Consider the following 18,036-nt stretch of genomic DNA (forward strand, 5'->3'; position numbering starts at 1 on the left):
TTCTCCTACCTCTACAGCGCTGCAGAGATGCTGCCCGGTCCTCCAAGCTCCCGCAAGTACATAGGGAGGAAAAACGGCGGGGGGGGGGACACATGAAATTGGTGTTTTTCAATTTCTATTGCCGGCGCTGAGCATATTACTAGCTTTGCTTATTGTATGGGCGCTGGGGGTGTGAGCTGGCATACTCTCTCTGTGTTCTCCTTAAGGGCTTCTCTGTGGGTCTGTCCCCGGGTTTGTGGACTGTGTGAGTGTGTCGGCAAGAGGTGTCGACATGTCTGAGCCTGGGTTATCCTCCCCGGAGGATGTTATGGGGGCTACAGAAAAAGATTTAAGTATGTGTCTGTCGGCACAGCCGACGGCTGACTGGATGACTATGCTGAGTACACTGAATACAAATGTGGCTTTGTTGTCAAAACGACTGGATAAATCTGTTTCTCAGACACAAACATGGAGACAGCCGATGGAGGACGCATTGTCTCAGGTACAAACAGTCTCAGGGTCACAAAAGCGTGCTTTTAACCAGATGGCAGATACAGGTACCGACAGGGACTCTGACTCCGATGTCGATTTAAATGAGGCTTCTTTGCCTCCACGGGTTGTCAAGAGTATTCAGTACATGATTATAGCCATTAAAGATGTTTCACGTATATCTGAGGAACCTGCTGTTCCTGACACAAGAGTCTGTTTATTTAAGGGGAAAAGACCTGGGGTAAAATTTGCCCCCTCTCATGAAATGAATGCACTCTGTAAAAAGGCTTGGGAGTCGCCTGAAAAAAGGTGGCAGATTCCCAAGCGAATTTTGATGGCATATCCTTTTCCCTCTGATGATAGGGAAAAATGGGAGTCGTCTCCAAATGTGGACAAGGCTCTATCCCGATTGTCCAAGAAGGGGGCACTTCCTCCGTCTCCTGATACGGCTGCGCTCAAGGATCCGGCGTATCGAAAGCTGGAGACGACTTTGAAGTCCATTTTCGTCAATACTAGTGCATTGTTCAGACCTGCTGTGGCGTCGGTATGGGTGAGTAGTGGCTTCTGATATGGATGCTCTTGATAAAGATAATATTCTTCTGACTCTTGGTTATATTAAGGACGCTGCAGATTACCTAAAGGATGCAGCGAGGGATGTTGGTCTTTTGGGATCAAGAGCCAATGCCATGCCGATTTCGGCCAGGAGGGCGCTGTGGATTCACCAATGGAATGCTGATGCCGACTCCAAGAAGAATATGGAAGCTCTTCCTTTTAAAGGTATTGTCTTGTTCGGTGAAGGCCTGGCTGACCTGGTGTCGACCGCTACGGCGGGTAAGTCATCTTTTCTTCCTTATGTTCCCACACAACAGAAGAAGGCACCCCATCAGTAGATACAGTCCTTTCGGCCTAATAAATACAATAGAGGTAAGGGCTCATCCTTCCTTGCTTCAAAGGGTAGAGGTAGGGGAAGGAAGTCGCCTGCAGTATCAGGCACCCAGGAACAAAAGTCCTCCCCTGCCTCTACCAAGTCCACTGCATGACGCTGGGGCTCCCCTGGGTGAGTCCCTACCGGTGGGGGGGCTGTCTCCGATTCTTCAGTCAGGTCTGGGTTAGTTCGGCTCTGGATCCTTGGGTCTTACACATAGTGTCCCAAGGGTACAGACTGGAGTTTCAGGAGATGCCCCCCAACCGGTTTTTTGTGTCGGCCTTGCCAACTTCTCTTCCCGAAAGAGAGGTGGTAAGAGATGCCATACAAAAGTTGTGTCAACAGAGGGTCGTGGTACCGGTTGCTCCGATGGATCGGTGGGGAAAGGGTTCTATTCGAGCCTCTTTGTGGTGCCGAAGCCGGACGGTTCGGTCAGACCGATTCTGAACCTAAAATCCCTCAATCCATACTTGAAAACTTTCAAGTTCAAGATGGAGTCTCTTCGAGCGGTGATCTCCAGTCTCGAAGGGGGAGATTTTATGGTGTCAGTCGACATAAAGGATGCTTACTTACACATCCCGATATTCCCTCCTCATCAAGCCTTCCTGAGGTTTGCGGTACAGGATTGTCATTACCAATTTCAGGCGTTGCCGTTTGGGCTTTCCACGGCCTCTAGGGTTTTCACCAAGGTAATGGCAGAGATGATGGTCCTCCTGCGCAAGCAAGTGGTCACAATTATCCCGTACTTGGACAATCTCCTTATAAAGGCGAGGTACAAAGAGCAGTTGTTAAGAAATGTGGATCTCTCCCTGTCTGTTCTGCGGCATCACGGTTGGATACCAAATTTGCCAAAGTCTCAGTTGAGCCCGGCCACTCTGCTGCCCTTCCTGGGCATGGTCCTGGACACGGAGATGCAGAGAGTGTTTCTTCCGGAGGTCAAAGCTCTGGAAATCCAGACTATGGTCAGGGACTTCCTGAGGCCGACAAGTGTGTCGATTCATCAATGCACTCGGGTACTAGGGAAGATGGTTGCGGCTTACGAATCCATTCCGTTTGGCAGGTTTCGTGCCCGGGTGTTTCAGTGGGATCTGCTGAAAAAATGGTCCGGGTCTCACCTGCACATGCACCGGAAAATAACTATCTTCCAGAGCCAGGATTTCTCTCCTGTGGTGGCTGCAAGGCTCTCACCTCCTAGAGGGACGCCGATTCGGAATCCAGGACTGGGTCCTCCTGACAACAGATGCAAGTCTCCGAGGCTGGGGCGCAGTCATGCTAGGAAGAAATTTCCGGGGAAAGTGGTCAAGCCAGGAATCATGTCTCCACATAAATGTTCTCGAGTTGAGAGCCATTTCACAATGGCCTGCTGCAAGCAAAGAACCTTCTTCAGGGTCGCACTGTTCTAATCCAGTCGGACAACATAACAGCAGTGGCGTACGTAAACCGCCAAGGCGGAACAAGGAGCAGGGTGGCTATGGAGGAGGCCACAAGAATCCTACGCTGGGCGTAACAGCACGTGAGCGCTCTGTCAGCAGTCTTCCTCCCGGGAGTAGACAACTGGGAAGCAGACTTCCTCAGCAGACACGATCTCCATCCGGGAGAGTGGGCTCTTCTTCAAGAGGTGTTTGCAGAAGTGACAAAGCGTTGGACTTCCTCTGATAGACATGATGGCGTCTCGCCTCAACAAGAAACTCCCGAGGTATTGTTCCAGGTCGAGGGACCCCTAGGCCAGCGCAGTGGACGCCCCGGTGTCTCCGTGGGTGTTTCCGTCGGTGTATGCGTTTCCTCCGCTTCCTCTCATTCCGAAGGTGCTGAGGATCGTTCGACGAACAGGTGTTCAGGCGATACTCGTCGTTCCAGATTGGCCACGGATAGCCTGGTATACGGATCTTCAAGAATTACTAGTGGAAGATCCCTGGCCGCTTCCTCTAGGAGAGGACCTGTTGTTGCAGGGGCCCTGTGTGTTTCTGGACTTAACGCGGCTGCGTTTGACGGCGTGGAAGTTGAGCGCCAAGTCTTAGCTTGCAAGGGTATTCCAGGGGAGGTCATCCCCACTCTCCGTTAAAGCTAGGAAGGAAGTTACGGCAAAACATTATCACCGTATTTGGAGCAAATATGTTTCCTGGTGTAAGACCAAAGCAGCTCCGGCGGAGGTGTTTCACTTGGGTCGGTTTCTCCATTTTCTCTTACGTCCTAGAGGATGCTGGGGACTCCGTAAGGACCATGCGGTATAGACGGGCTCCGCAGGAGACATGGGCACTATAAAGAACTTTTAGTATGGGTGTGCACTGGCTCCTCCCTCTATGCCCCACCTCCAGACCTCAGTTAGATTTTGTGCCCAGGGGAGCTCTCCTGAGTTTCTCTGAAAAATAATTTTGTTAGATTTTTCATTTTCAGGGAGCACTGCTGGCAGCAGACCTACTTAAGTGATAGGCTCTGCTTCTTAGGCTACTGGGCACCATTAGCTCCAGAGGGAGTTGGAATGCAGGTCTCACCCCGCCGTTCGTTCCGGAGCCGCGCCGCCGTCCTCCTCGCAGAGCCGGAAGATAGAAGCCAGGTGAGTATAAGAAGAAAAGAAGACTTCAAGGCGGCAGAAGACTTCGGATCTTCATTGAGGTAAGCGCGCAGCGGTAACTCTGCGCGCCTTTGTTCCCACACACTACACACACTGAAGGCACGGATGGGTGCAGGGCGCAGGGAGGGCGCCCTGGGCAGCAATATAAACCTCTGGAATGGCAACAGGGTACATTAGGCTGCGGAGGCAGTAAATGAAAAAATCCCCCGCCATTTTTTGTATATTGGAGCGGGATCGAAGCCCGCCGCTGGAGGGGGCGGGGCTTGATCCCTCAGCACTAACAGCGCCATTTTCTAAACAGAACGCTGCAGAGAAGCTGGCTCCCCGGACTCTCCCCTGCTGAACTCGGTGACAGAGGGCTGAAAAGAGGGGGGGCATTTGTAAGGCGCAGTGAGTGTATACATATTTATTATACATATAAAAAGCGCTATATCTGGGTTTTCATTCCAGTGTCAGTTGGCGCTGGGTGTTTGCTGGCATACTCTCCCTCTTTGTCTCTCCAAAGGGCCTTGTTGGGGAATTGTCCCCTTTATAGATATATCCCTGTGTGTGTGGGGGTGTCGGTACGTGCGTGTCGGCATGTCTGAAGCGGAAGGCTCGTCCAAGGAGGAGGTGGAGCAGATGAATGGTGTCTCCGTCGGCAACGCCGACTCATGATTGGATGGACATGTGGCATATGTTAAATGCAAGTGTGACCGCATTACATAAGAGAATGGACATAGCAGAGTCCAGGGAAAAAGCAGGGAGTCAATCCACGGATTGGACTGGGTCACAGGGCCCTTCTGGGTCTCAGAAACGTCCCCTGTCCCAAATAGCAGACACTGATAGCGACACGGATTCTGACTCCAGTGTCGACTACGATGATGCAAAATTACACCCAAGGGTGGCAAAAAGTAATCAGTGTATGATTATTGCAATAAAAGATATTTTGCATATCACTGATGACCCCTCTGTCCCTGACATGAGGGTGCGCATGTATAAGGAAAAGAAACCTGAGGTAACCTTTCCCCCATCTCATGAGCTTAACGAGTTATTTGAAAAAGCTTGGGAAACTCCAGATAAAAAACTGCAGATTCCCAAAAGGGTTCTTATGGCGTATCCTTTCCCTGCACAGGACAGGGTACGTTTGGAATCCTCTCCAAGGGTGGACAAGGCTTTAACACACCTGTCCAAGAAGGTGGCGCTACCGTCTCCGGACACGGCAGCTCTCAAGGATCCTGCTGATCGCAGACAGGAAACTACTTTAAAGTCTATTTATGCGCATACAGTAGCTTTGCTCAGACCGGCAATAGCATCGGCATGGGTGTGTAGTGCAGTTGCAGCGTGGACAGATACCTTGTCAGCTGACCTTGAAACCCTGGACAGGGATACCATTTTATTGACCTTAGCCCACATTAAAGACGCAGTCTTATATATGAGGGACACTCAAAGAGACGTGGGGCTGCTGGGTTCCAGAGCCAATGCCGTGGCTATTTCTGCGAGACTAGCTCTATGGACCCGCAAATGGACGGGTGATGCAGACTCAAAGAAGCATATGGAGGTTTTACCTTACAAGGGTGAAGTGTTGTTTGGGGATGGGCTCGCGGACCTGGTTTCCACAGCTACCGCGGGTAAATCTACACTTTTTTACCTTTTGTTCACCAACAGCAAAAGAAAACTCCACAGTATCAGATGCAGTCCTTTCGGTCGCATAATTCCAGAAGAGGTCGGGGCTCCTCCTTCCTTGCCAGAGGTAAGGGTAGAGGAAAGAGAACGCCTGCTTCGGCTAGTTCCCAGGAGCAGAAGTGGGGCTCCACTGAGTGAGTCCGCACCAGTGGGGGCACGTCTTCGACTTTTCAGCCAGATCTGGGTTCTTTCAGACGTGGATCCTTGGGCGATAGAAATTGTTTCCCAAGGCTACAAGCTGGAATTCGAAGAGGTGCCCCCTCGACGATTTTTCAAGTCGGTCTTGCCAGCTTCACCCCCGGAGAGGGAAGTAGTGTTAGCTGCAATTCAAAAGCTGTGTCAACAGCAAGTTATTGTCAAGGTTTGTGGTCCCGAAGCCGGATGGTTCGGTCAGACCCATTTTAAATCTAAAATCCGTAAACCTGTACTTGAAAAAATTCAAATTCAAGATGGAATCGCTCCGAGCTGTAATATCCAGCCTGGAAGGGAGGGATTTTATGGTGTCACTGGACATAAAGGATGCATACCTTCATGTCCCCATATATCCCCCTCATCAGGAGTACCTGAGATTCGCTATACAGGACTGTCATTACCAGTTTCAGACGTTGTTGCTTGGACTTTCCACGGCCCCGAGGATTTTCACCAAGGTGATGGCGGAGATGATGGTGCTCCTGCGAAGGCAGGGAGTCACAATTATCCCATACTTGGACGATCTCCTGATAAAGGCGAGATCGAGAGATCAATTGCTGAAGAGCGTATCGCTCTCCCTGAGAGTGCTGCAACAGCACGGTTGGATTCTCAATCTGCCAAAGTCACAATTGGTTCCAACGACTCTGCTATCATTCCTAGGCATGATTCTGGACAAAGAAAAAAAAAGAGTGTTTCTCTGACGTCCTAGCGGATGCTGGGACTCCGTCAGGACCATGGGGAATAGCGGCTCCGCAGGAGACAGGGCACAAAATTTAAAAGTTTGACCACTAGGTGGTGTGTACTGGCTCCTCCCCCTATGACCCTCCTCCAAGCCTCAGTTAGGTTTTTGTGCCCGTCCGAGAGAAGAAGTGAACTCACCTGCGTGCAGGATGGATTTGCTTCTTAGGCTACTGGACACTAGCTCCAGAGGGACGATCACAGGTACAGCCTGGATGGGTCACCGGAGCCGCGCCGCCGACCCCCTTGCAGATGCCGAATAGAGAAGAGGTCCAGAAACCGGCGGCAGAAGACGTCTCAGTCTTCATGAGGTAGCGCACAGCACTGCAGCTGTGCACCATTGCTCTCCGCACACTTCACACCAGCGGTCACTGAGGGTGCAGGGCGCTGGGGGGGGCGCCCTGGGCAGCAATGTAATATACCTATTCTGGCTAAAATATATCACATATAGCCCCTGGGGCTATATGGATGTATTTAACCCCTGCCAGGTTCCAAAAAAACCGGGAGAAGAAGCCCGCCAAAAAGGGGGCGGGGCCTATTCTACTCAGCACACAACGCCATTTTCCTGCCCAGCTCCGCTGCGACTAAGGCTCCCAGGACTCTCCCCTGCACTGCACTACAGAAACAGGGTAAAAACAGAGAGGGGGGGCACTTATTGGCGATATTTATAATATTTGAGCTGCTATAAAGGGAACACACTTATTAAGGTTGTCCCTATATATATTTATAGCGCTTGGGTGTGTGCTGGCAAACTCTCCCTCTGTCTCCCCAAAGGGCTAGTGGGGTCCTGTCTTCTATCAGAGCATTCCCTGTGTGTCTGCTGTGTGTCGGTACGTGTGTGTCGACATGTATGAGGACGATGTTGGCGTGGAGGCGGAGCAATTGCCTGTAATGGTGATGTCACCCCCTAGGGAGTCGACACCAGAATGGATGGCTTTGTTTATGGAATTACGGGATAGTGTCAGCACGCTACAAAAGTCGGTTGACGACATGAGACAGCCGGCAAACCAGTTAGTACCTGTCCAGGCGTCTCAGACACCGTCAGGGGCTGTAAAACGCCCTTTACCTCAGTCGGTCGACACAGACCCAGACACTGACACTGAATCCAGTGTCGACGGTGAAGAAACAAACGTATTTTCCAGTAGGGCCACACGTTATATGATCACGGCAATGAAGGAGGCTTTGCATATCTCTGATACTGCAAGTACCACAAAAAGGGGTATTATGTGGGGTGTGAAAAAACTACCGATAGTTTTTCCTGAATCAGAGGAACTGAATGAAGTGTGTGATGAAGCGTGGGTTACCCCAGATAGAAAACTGCTAATTTCAAAGAAGTTATTGGCATTATACCCTTTCCCGCCAGAGGTTAGGGCGCGCTGGGAAACACCTCCTAGGGTGGATAAGGCGCTCACACGCTTATCAAAGCAAGTGGCGTTACCGTCTCCTGATACGGCCGCCCTCAAGGATTCAGCTGATAGGAGGCTGGAGAATACATTAAAAAGTATATACACACATACGGGTGTTATACTGAGACCAGCAATCGCCTCAGCCTGGATGTGCAGTGCTGGCGTGGATTGGTCGGAGTCACTGTCTGAAAATATTGATACCCTGGATAGGGACAGTATTTTACTGACTATAGAGCAGTTAAAGGATGCATTTCTTTATATGCGAGATGCACAGAGAGATATTTGCACTCTGGCATCAAGAGTAAGTGCGATGTCCATATCTGCCAGAAGAAGTTTATGGACGCGCCAGTGGTCAGGTGATGCGGATTCCAAACGACATATGGAAGTATTGCCGTATAAGGGGGAGGAATTATTTGGGGTCGGTCTATCGGATCTGGTGGCCACGGCAACGGCCGGAAAATCCACCTTTTTACCCCAGGTCACCTCCCAGCAGAAAAAGCAGCAGGCTTTTCAGCCGCAGTCCTTTCGTTCCTATAAGAACAAACAAGCAAAAGGACATTCCTATTTGCCCCGAGGCAAAGGAAAGGGTAAGAGACTGCAACAAGCAGCTCCTTCCCAGGAGCAGAAGCCCTCCCCGGCTTCTACAAAGGCGTCAGCATGACGCTGGGACCTTACAAGCAGACTCAGGGGCGGTGGGGGGTCGCCTCAAACATTTCAGCGCACAGTGGGCTCACTCGCAGGTGGACCCCTGGATCCTGCAGGTAGTATCTCAGGGTTACAGGTTGGAATTCGAGAAGTCCCCTCCTCGCCGTTTCCTAAAGTCTGCTTTGCCAACGTCTCCCTCCGACAGGGCGACGGTATTGGAGGCCATTCACAAGCTGTATTCTCAGCAGGTGATAGTCAAGGTACCCCTCCTACAACAGGGACAGGGGTATTACTCCACGCTATTTGTGGTACCGAAGCCGGACGGCTCGGTAAGACCGATTCTAAATCTAAAATCTCTGAACCTGTACATACAAAAATTCAAGTTCAAGATGGAGTCACTCAGAGCAGTGATAGCGAATCTGGAAGAAGGGGATTTTATGGTGTCCTTGGACATCAAGGATGCTTACCTCCATGTCCCAATTTGCCCTTCACACCAAGGGTACCTCAGGTTCGTGGTACAAAACTGTCATTATCAGTTTCAGACGCTGCCGTTTGGATTGTCCACGGCACCCCGGGTCTTTACCAAGGTAATGGCCGAAATGATGATCCTTCTTCGAAGAGAAGGCGTCTTAATTATCCCTTACTTGGACGATCTCCTGATAAGGGCAAGATCCAGAGAACAGCTGGAGGTCGGAGTAGCACTAACCCAAGTAGTGCTCCAACAACACGGGTGGATTCTGAATTTTCCAAAATCCCAACTGATCCCGACGACACGTCTGTTCCTAGGGATGATTCTGGACACTGTTCAGAAAAAGGTATTTCTTCCGGAGGAGAAAGCCAGGGAGTTATCCGATCTAGTCAGGAACCTCCTAAAACCAGGAAAAGTATCTGTGCATCAATGCACAAGAGTCCTGGGAAAAATGGTAGCTTCTTACGAAGCGATTCCATTCGGCAGATTCCATGCACGAACTTTTCAGTGGGATCTGCTGGACGAATGGTCCGGATCGCATCTTCAGATGCATCAGCGGATAAAATTGTCCACAAGGACAAGAGTGTCTCTGCTATGGTGGTTGCAGAGTGCTCATCTGTTAGAGGGCCGCAGATTCGGCATACAGAACTGGGTCCTAGTGACCACGGATGCCAGCCTGAGAGGCTGGGGAGCGGTCACACAGGGAAGAAACTTCCAGGGCGTGTGGTCAAGCCTGGAGACGTCTCTTCACATAAATATACTGGAGCTAAGAGCAATCTACAATGCTCTAAGCCTGGCAAAACCTCTGCTTCAGGGTCAGCCGGTGTTGATTCAGTCGGACAACATCACGGCAGTCGCCCACGTAAACAGACAGGGCGGCACAAGAAGCAGGAGGGCAATGGCAGAAGCTGCAAGGATTCTCCGCTGGGCAGAAAATCATGTGTTAGCACTGTCAGCTGTGTTCATCCCGGGAGTGGACAACTGGGAAGCAGACTTCCTCAGCAGACACGATCTGCACCCGGGAGAGTGGGGACTTCATCCAGAAGTCTTCCACATGATTGTGGTCCATTGGGAAAGACCAATGGTGGACATGATGGCGTCCCGCCTCAACAAAAAACTGGACAGGTATTGCGCCAGGTCAAGAGACCCTCAGGCAATAGCTGTAGACGCTCTGGTAACACCATGGGTGTACCAGTCAGTGTATGTGTTTCCTCCTCTGCCTCTCATACCAAAAGTACTGAGAATTATACGGCAAAGGGGAGTAAGAACGATACTCGTGGCTCCGGATTGGCCAAGAAGAACTTGGTACCTGGAACTTCAGGAGATGCTCACGGAAGATCCGTGGCCTCTACCTCTAAGACGGGACCTGCTTCAGCAGGGACCGTGTCTATTCCAAGACTTACCGCGGCTGCGCTTGACGGCATGGCGGTTGAACGCCGAATCCTAAGGGAAAAAGGCATTCCGGAAGAGGTCATCCCTACCCTGGTAAAAGCCAGGAAGGAGGTGACTGCACAACATTATCACCGCATTTGGAGAAAATATGTTGCGTGGTGTGAGGCCAGGAAGGCCCCGACGGAGGAATTTCAACTGGGTCGATTCCTACATTTCCTGCAAACAGGATTGTCTATGGGCCTCAAATTAGGGTCCATTAAGGTTCAAATTTCGGCCCTGTCGATTTTCTTCCAAAAAGAATTGGCTTCAGTTCCTGAAGTCCAGACTTTTGTAAAAGGAGTACTACATATACAGCCCCCGGTTGTGCCCCCAGTGGCACCGTGGGATCTTAATGTAGTTTTGGATTTTCTCAAATCCCATTGGTTTGAGCCACTCAAATCGGTGGATTTGAAATATCTTACATGGAAAGTAACCATGCTACTGGCCCTGGCTTCAGCCAGGAGAGTGTCAGAATTGGCGGCTTTATCGTATAAAAGCCCATATCTGATTTTCCATTCGGACAGGGCAGAACTGCGGACGCGTCCTCACTTTCTGCCTAAGGTGGTTTCAGCGTTTCACCTGAACCAGCCTATTGTGGTGCCTGCGGCTACTAGCGATTTGGAGGATTCCAAGTTGCTGGACGTTGTCAGAGCATTGAAAATATATATTTCAAGGACGGCTGGAGTCAGAAAATCTGACTCGCTGTTTATACTGTATGCACCCAACAAGCTGGGTGCTCCTGCTTCTAAGCAGACGATTGCTCGTTGGATTTGTAGCACAATTCAACTTGCACATTCTGTGGCAGGCCTGCCACAGCCTAAATCTGTCAAGGCCCATTCCACAAGGAAGGTGGGCTCATCTTGGGCGGCTGCCCGAGGGGTCTCGGCATTACAACTCTGCCGAGCAGCTACGTGGTCAGGGGAGAACACGTTTGTAAAATTCTACAAATTTGATACCCTGGCTAAGGAGGACCTGGAGTTCTCTCATTCGGTGCTGCAGAGTCATCCGCACTCTCCCGCCCGTTTGGGAGCTTTGGTATAATCCCCATGGTCCTGACGGAGTCCCAGCATCCACTAGGACGTCAGAGAAAATAAGATTTTACTTACCGATAAATCTATTTCTCGTAGTCCGTAGTGGATGCTAGGCGCCCATCCCAAGTGCGGATTGTCTGCAATACTTGTACATAGTTATTGTTACAAAAAAATCGGGTTGTTATTGTTGTGAGCCGTCTGTTCAGAGGCTCCTACGTTTGTCATACTGTTAACTGGGTTCAGATCACAAGTTGTACGGTGTGATTGGTGTGGCTGGTATGAGTCTTACCCGGGATTCAAAATCCTTCCTTATTGTGTACGCTCGTCCGGGCACAGTATCCTAACTGAGGCTTGGAGGAGGGTCATAGGGGGAGGAGCCAGTACACACCACCTAGTGGTCAAACTTTTAAATTTTGTGCCCTGTCTCCTGCGGAGCCGCTATTCCCCATGGTCCTGACTGAGTCCCAGCATCCACTACGGACTACGAGAAATAGATTTATCGGTAAGTAAAATCTTATTTTTTCTCCCATTGGAAAAGGCCCAGGACCTCCAGAACATGGTCAGAGACCTGCTAAAACCAAAAAGAGTGTCTGTTCATCAATGCACTCGAGTTCTGGGAAAAATGGTGGCAGCCTACGAGGCCATCCCCTTCGGCAGGTTCCATGCGAGGACATTTCAGTGGGACCTTCTGGACAAGTGGTCCCATCTACAAATACATCAGAAAATAACCCTGTCCCCCAGGGCCAGGGTGTCTCTCCAGTGGTGGCTGCAGAGTGCTCACCTTCTAGAGGGTCGCAGGTTCGGCATTCAAGACTAGGTTCTGGTGACCACGGACACGAACCTCCGAGGATGGGGAGCAGTCACACAAGGAAGACATTTTCAGGGGCTATGGTCAAGCCAGGAGGCTTGTCTACACATCAACATACCGAATTGATCGCCATATACAACGGCCTACGACAAGCGGAGAATCTTCTTCGCGACCTACCGGTTTTGATTCAATCAGACAACATCACAGCCGTGGCTCATGTAAACCGCCAAGGCAGGACAAGGAGCAGCGTGGCGATGGCGGAAGCCACCAGTATTCTTCGCTGGGCGGGTAATCACGTAAGTGCTCTGTCAGCTGCCTTCATTCCGGGAGTGGACAACTGGAAAGCAGACTTCCTCAGCAGACACGATCTCCATCCAGGAGAGTGGGGACTTCATCAAGAAGTTTTTGCAGAGATAACAAGTCTTTGGGGAATTCCTCAAATAGACATGATGTCGTCACGCCTCAACAAGAAGCTTCGGAGGTATTGTGCCAGGTTACGGGACCCTCAGGCAGTAGCAGTGGACGCCCTGGTGACACCATGGGTGTTTCAGTCGGTCTATGTGTTCCCTCCTCTTCCTCTCATTTCAAAAATATTGAGAATCATAAGACAAAAATTAGTGCAGACAATACTCATTGTTCCAGATTGGCCTCGAAGGGCCTGGTACTCAGATCTTCAGGAAATGCTCACAGAAGATACGTGGCCTCTAACTCTCAGGGAGGACCTGTTACAGCAGGGGCCCTGCATGTTCCAAGACTTACCGCGGTTACGTTTGACGGCATGGCGGTTGAATAACGAATCCTAGCTGGGAAAGGTATTCCAGAGGAAATCATCCCTACTCTGATAAAGGCTAGGAAGGAGGTGACGGCAAAACATTATCACCGTATCTGGAGGAAGTATATATCTTGGTGTGAAGCCAAGAATGCTCCTACGGAAGATTTCCATCTGGGACGTTTTCTCCAATTTCTACAGACAGGAGTGGATATGGGCCTGAAGTTGGGCTCCATTAAGGTACAGATTTTGGCCCTATCTATATTCTTCCAGAAGGAATTGGCTTCTCTCCCAGAAGTCCAGACGTTTGTGAAGGGAGTGCTGCACATTCAGCCCCCCTTTGTGCCCCCAGTGGCACCGTGGGACCTTAACGTGGTGTTAAGCTTCCTAAAATCTCACTGGTTTGAGCCTCTTCAAACGGTTGAATTAAAATTTCTCACGTGGAAGGTGGTCATGTTACTGGCCTTGGCATCTGCAAGGCGGGTGTCCGAATTGGCGGCCTTGTCCCACAAGAGCCCCTATTTGATTTTCCATGTGGATAGAGCTGAGTTGAGGACTCGTCCTCAGTTTTTGCCTAAGGTGGTTTCTTCATTTCATATGAACCAACCTACTGTGGTGCCTGTGGCTACGGGGAACTTAGAGGACTCCAAGTCCCTCGATGTAGTCAGGGCCTTAAAAATTTATGTAGCCAGGACGGCTAGGGTTAGGAAAACAGAGGCTCTGTTTGTCCTGTATGCAGCCAACAAAGTTGGCGCTCCTGCTTCTAAGCAGACTATTGCTCGCTGGATCTGTAACACGATTCAGCAGGCTCATTCTACGGCTGGATTGCTGTTACCAAATTCGGTAAAGGCCCATTCCACTAGGAAGGTGGGCTCTTCTTGGTCGGCTGCCCGAGGCGTCTCGGCATTACAGCTTTGCCGAGCAGCTACTTGGTCGTGTTCAAACACTTTTGCAAAATTCTACAAGTTTGATACCCTGGCTGATGAGGACCTTGCGTTTGCTCAGTTGGTGCTGCAGAGTCGTCCGCACTCTCCCGCCCGGTTTGGAGCTTTGGTATAAACTCCATGGTCCTTACGGAGTCCCCAGCATCCTCTAGGACATAAGAGAAAATAAGATTTTAAACCTACCGGTAATTTTTTTTCCTCCTAGTCCGTAGAGGATGCTGGGCGCCCGTCCCGGTGCGGACTAAATCTGCAAGACTTGTATATAGTTGTTGCTTCCATACGGGTTATGTTACAGTTGGAATCGGTCTTTGACTGATACTGTTTTTTGTTCATACTGTTAACTGGTTGAGTATTTTCCAGGTTATATGGTATGATTGGTGTGGGCTGGTATGAATCTTGCCCTTAGATTAACAAAATCCTTTCCTCATGTTGTCCATCTCCTCTGGGCACAGTTTCTCTAACTGAGGTCTGGAGGAGGGGCATAGAGGGAGGAGCCAGTGCACACCCATACTAAAAGTTCTTTATAGTGCCCTTGTCTCCTGCGGAGCCCGTCTATACCCCATGGTCCTTACGGAGTCCCCAGCATCCTCTACGGACTAGGAGAAAAAGATTTACCGGTAGGTTTAAAATCTTATTTTTTGCAGGCTGGCGTAGATGCAGGCCTGAAATTGGGTTCCATAAAAGTGCAGATTTCGGCTTTATCTATTTTCTTTCAGAAAGAATTGGCGGTCCTTCCCGAGGTTCAGACTTTTGTGAAGGGAGTGTTGCATAACCAGCTTCCATGTGTGCCGCCAGTGGCGCCGTGGGATCTTGAAGTGGTCTTGCAGTTCCTTATGTCTCACTGGTTTGAACCTTTGCGTAAGGTAGAGTTAAAGTTTCTCACTTGGAAGGTGGTCATGCTTTTGGCTCTGGCATCGGCCAGGCGAGTGTCAGAGTTGGCGGCCTTGTCTCACAAGAGCCCGTATTTGATTTTCCATTCGGATAGAGCGGAATTGAGGACTCGTCAACAATTTCTGCCGAAGGTGGTTTCTTCGTTCCACATTAACCAGCCTATTGTGGTGCCTGTGACTACGGATGCTGTGGCGGTTCCAAAGCCTCTCGATGTTGTCAGGGCTTTGAAAATTTATGTCGCCGGAACGGCTCGTACCAGGAAGACAGAAGCTTTGTTTGTCCTGTATGCTTCCAACAAGATTGAAAATCCTGCTTCTAAACAAACTATTGCTCGCTGGATTTGTAATACGATTCAGCAGGCTCATTGTTTGGCTGGGCTACCGTTGCCGAAGTCGGTAAAGGCCCATTCTACTAGGAAGGTGGGCTCTTCTTGGGCGGCTGCCCGAGGGGTTTCGGCACTTCAGCTTTGCTGTGCAGCTACGTGGTCGGGTTCAAACACATTTGCTAAGTTTTACAAGTTTAATGCCCTGGCTGATGAGGACCTCGTGTTTGCTCAATGGTGCTGCAGAGTCGTCCGCACTCTCCCGCCCGGTTTGGAGCTTTGGTATAGACCCCATGGTCCTTTTGGAGTCCCCAGCATCCTTTAGGACGTAAGAGAAAATAGGATTTTAATACCTACTGGTAAATCCTTTTCTCCTAGTCCGTAGAGGATGCTGAGCACCCTTACCTGTGTGGACTGTTACTTGCAGTTGTAGTTTTACTGGTTGTATTTGTTTACACATGGAATGTGTATTAGTTTATTCAGCTTGTTGCTGTTGATTCATACGGTTATCTGGTTTTATACTATTCCAGTTGTACGGTATGTTGTGGTGTGGGCTGGTATGTTTCTCGCCCTTTGTTTGATCAAAAATCCTTTTCTCGAAATGTCCGTCTCTCCTGGGCACAGTTCCTATAACTGAGGTCTGGAGGAGGGGCATAGAGGGAGCAGCCAGTTCACACCCAGTTTGTCTTTATAGTGTGCCCAAGCTCCTGCGGATCCCGCCTATAACCCATGGTCCTTTTGGAGTCCCCAGCATCCTCTATGGAGTAGGAGAAAAGGATTTACCGGTAGGCATTAAAATCCTATTTTTTTTCCCATTAGGTATTAGACCGACTGGTTGTATGGATGTTTTGTCTGTAATATAGTTTTAAGGAAGATGGCTGGTTTCAGCGGAAAGATTCGTTTGGGTTTGGAAGACAAGTAACAAAAGGAAATTAGATGTTAAAGGATGCAGCCACCTAGGACAATGCAGTACACGTGAGCAATGTGGCTAAACTGTTTCATGACACTACACTGATTAACTTGATTACATCTGTGCGTGACTGAGTCTGAATCTATGGGGGTAATTGAGACCTGATCGTAGATGTGCAGAAAATCGCATGCCAGATCCAGCTAATTGCTATTACTAACTTGTTTGCTATAGAAATAATAAAGAAGATTTGTGAAAGGATCAGCAGCCCATTATGCTTCCTACATTGTTAATGTTTTTTTGTTTTGTTTTTTTTATCTACAGGAAAAAGCGAGGGAGTGGATATCCGTACATTTATGCCATTTAGTGGAACAGGGTTTAAACTTGGTAAATCTAGCCAAACCGCAACGGCTGGCAAAGTCCACAATGCCTTTGATTCTCCTAGTACGGCAGTCAAGTCTTTGCCAGTTACTCCCATTAACACAATTCTGAACTATAGAACCTTTTCATCAAATAAAACTGACACAAACAAGGTCTTAAAGCCCAACATGCCTAAAGTGTCTGTTGCAAATACAAAGGCATTCATAAATGTCAGTGGATCCCCAGTAAAACTTCCACTTAATAAACCGATTTCAAGACCAATACCGCCAGTGTGGCAACATGGTAACTATAGTAACAGTATACAAAGCGTGAATTCATTTGAAATGCCCAGCTCATCACAGAGTGCATTGCCTGCACCGCAAGGATCAAACATTGAAAAACATTATGGCCAACCTTCCAAAAGGCCTCGATTGGATGGCAGAAGTATTAAGGACTTTTTTTCAAACCCCAAAAGCAACACCACAGGTGATGAACCAGTCATAATTGTAAATGACGACCATCGGAAAGTCAACTGTCCTATATGTCAAGTGGAGGTATCTGAACATAAAATAAATGACCATCTAGACAACTGTTTGGCATAATAAAGTTTTATTAAAAATATATAATATAGTGTTTTACTTTATGTGCCACCTTGGTTTAGAAGCTGGCAGCACAACACAAATCAATGGTGAAAAATTCCTGAAAATATCGCTAACAATTTTCAGGATGTCTGTGTTTCTCAGGACGGGAGACATTTGATATGCCGGCTGTCGGGATCCCAGCACTCAGCATACCGGCGTCGGGATCCCGACAGCCGGCATACCAACAACTATTCTCCCTCTTGGGGGGTCCACGACACCCCTGTGGGGAGAATAAATAGCGTAGTGCGCCACCGTGCCTGCAGCATGGCAAGCACATCGATCCCGCAAGGGGCTCTTTTGCGCTCACCCCACAGCTGGCATGCTGGCGGTCGGGATACGGACTCCGGTATGCTGGGCGCTGGGATCCCGACTGCCGTCATGACGTAGTACACCCCTCAGGACAATAAGTTTGCATCTGTATTCAACAGCATTAATTTTTATTTTATAAATTTTATCTAAAACCGATTGTATGTAAATATTTAATAGCAACGTTTGTTCTTTTTAAATGTGTGTTTTTATGTAATAAAATATGGAAAAATACACGTTTTGCTGGTCATCATGCACTCTGACCTCAGAAATGTTTCCTGCTTACTTGTCTAGTATAGGAAAGTATTCAAGACATACTGTGGTTTGATCTTGACCCAATCTGATGCTATCGTGATGATGTGACACCAAGGCACATAATGAGAGGGTACTACTCTCTGCATTTTGTGGTATTCAGAACAGATTTACAGGGGCAGCTGGAGGTGGAACTGGTGCGGATTCCTATACTTACAGGAGGGAGGGACGTGAGGCAGGCCACTATGCTTGCGCTGTACAAATTGTCAGGAGCAGCTGCAAGTGAGGAGAGGGGGA

The 18,036-nt window shown here is 49.3% G+C and overlaps 1 protein-coding gene across 1 annotated transcript in view; it reads left to right on the forward strand.

Moving 5' to 3' along the window:
- The window catches only part of SPRTN (SprT-like N-terminal domain), a 125,766-nt gene extending 108,045 nt beyond the window's left edge, over positions 1–17,721 (forward strand). The window contains exon 5 of the mRNA XM_063917775.1: positions 16,505–17,721. Within this exon, the coding sequence (XP_063773845.1) occupies positions 16,505–17,142 (638 nt within the window). The 3' untranslated portion in view covers positions 17,143–17,721. The remainder of the gene's footprint in view (positions 1–16,504) is intronic.
- Positions 17,722–18,036: the final 315 nt, after the last annotated feature.

The sequence above is a fragment of the Pseudophryne corroboree genome, chromosome 4 (assembly GCF_028390025.1).
Source record: "Pseudophryne corroboree isolate aPseCor3 chromosome 4, aPseCor3.hap2, whole genome shotgun sequence".
NCBI classification, from domain to species: Eukaryota; Metazoa; Chordata; class Amphibia; order Anura; family Myobatrachidae; genus Pseudophryne; species Pseudophryne corroboree.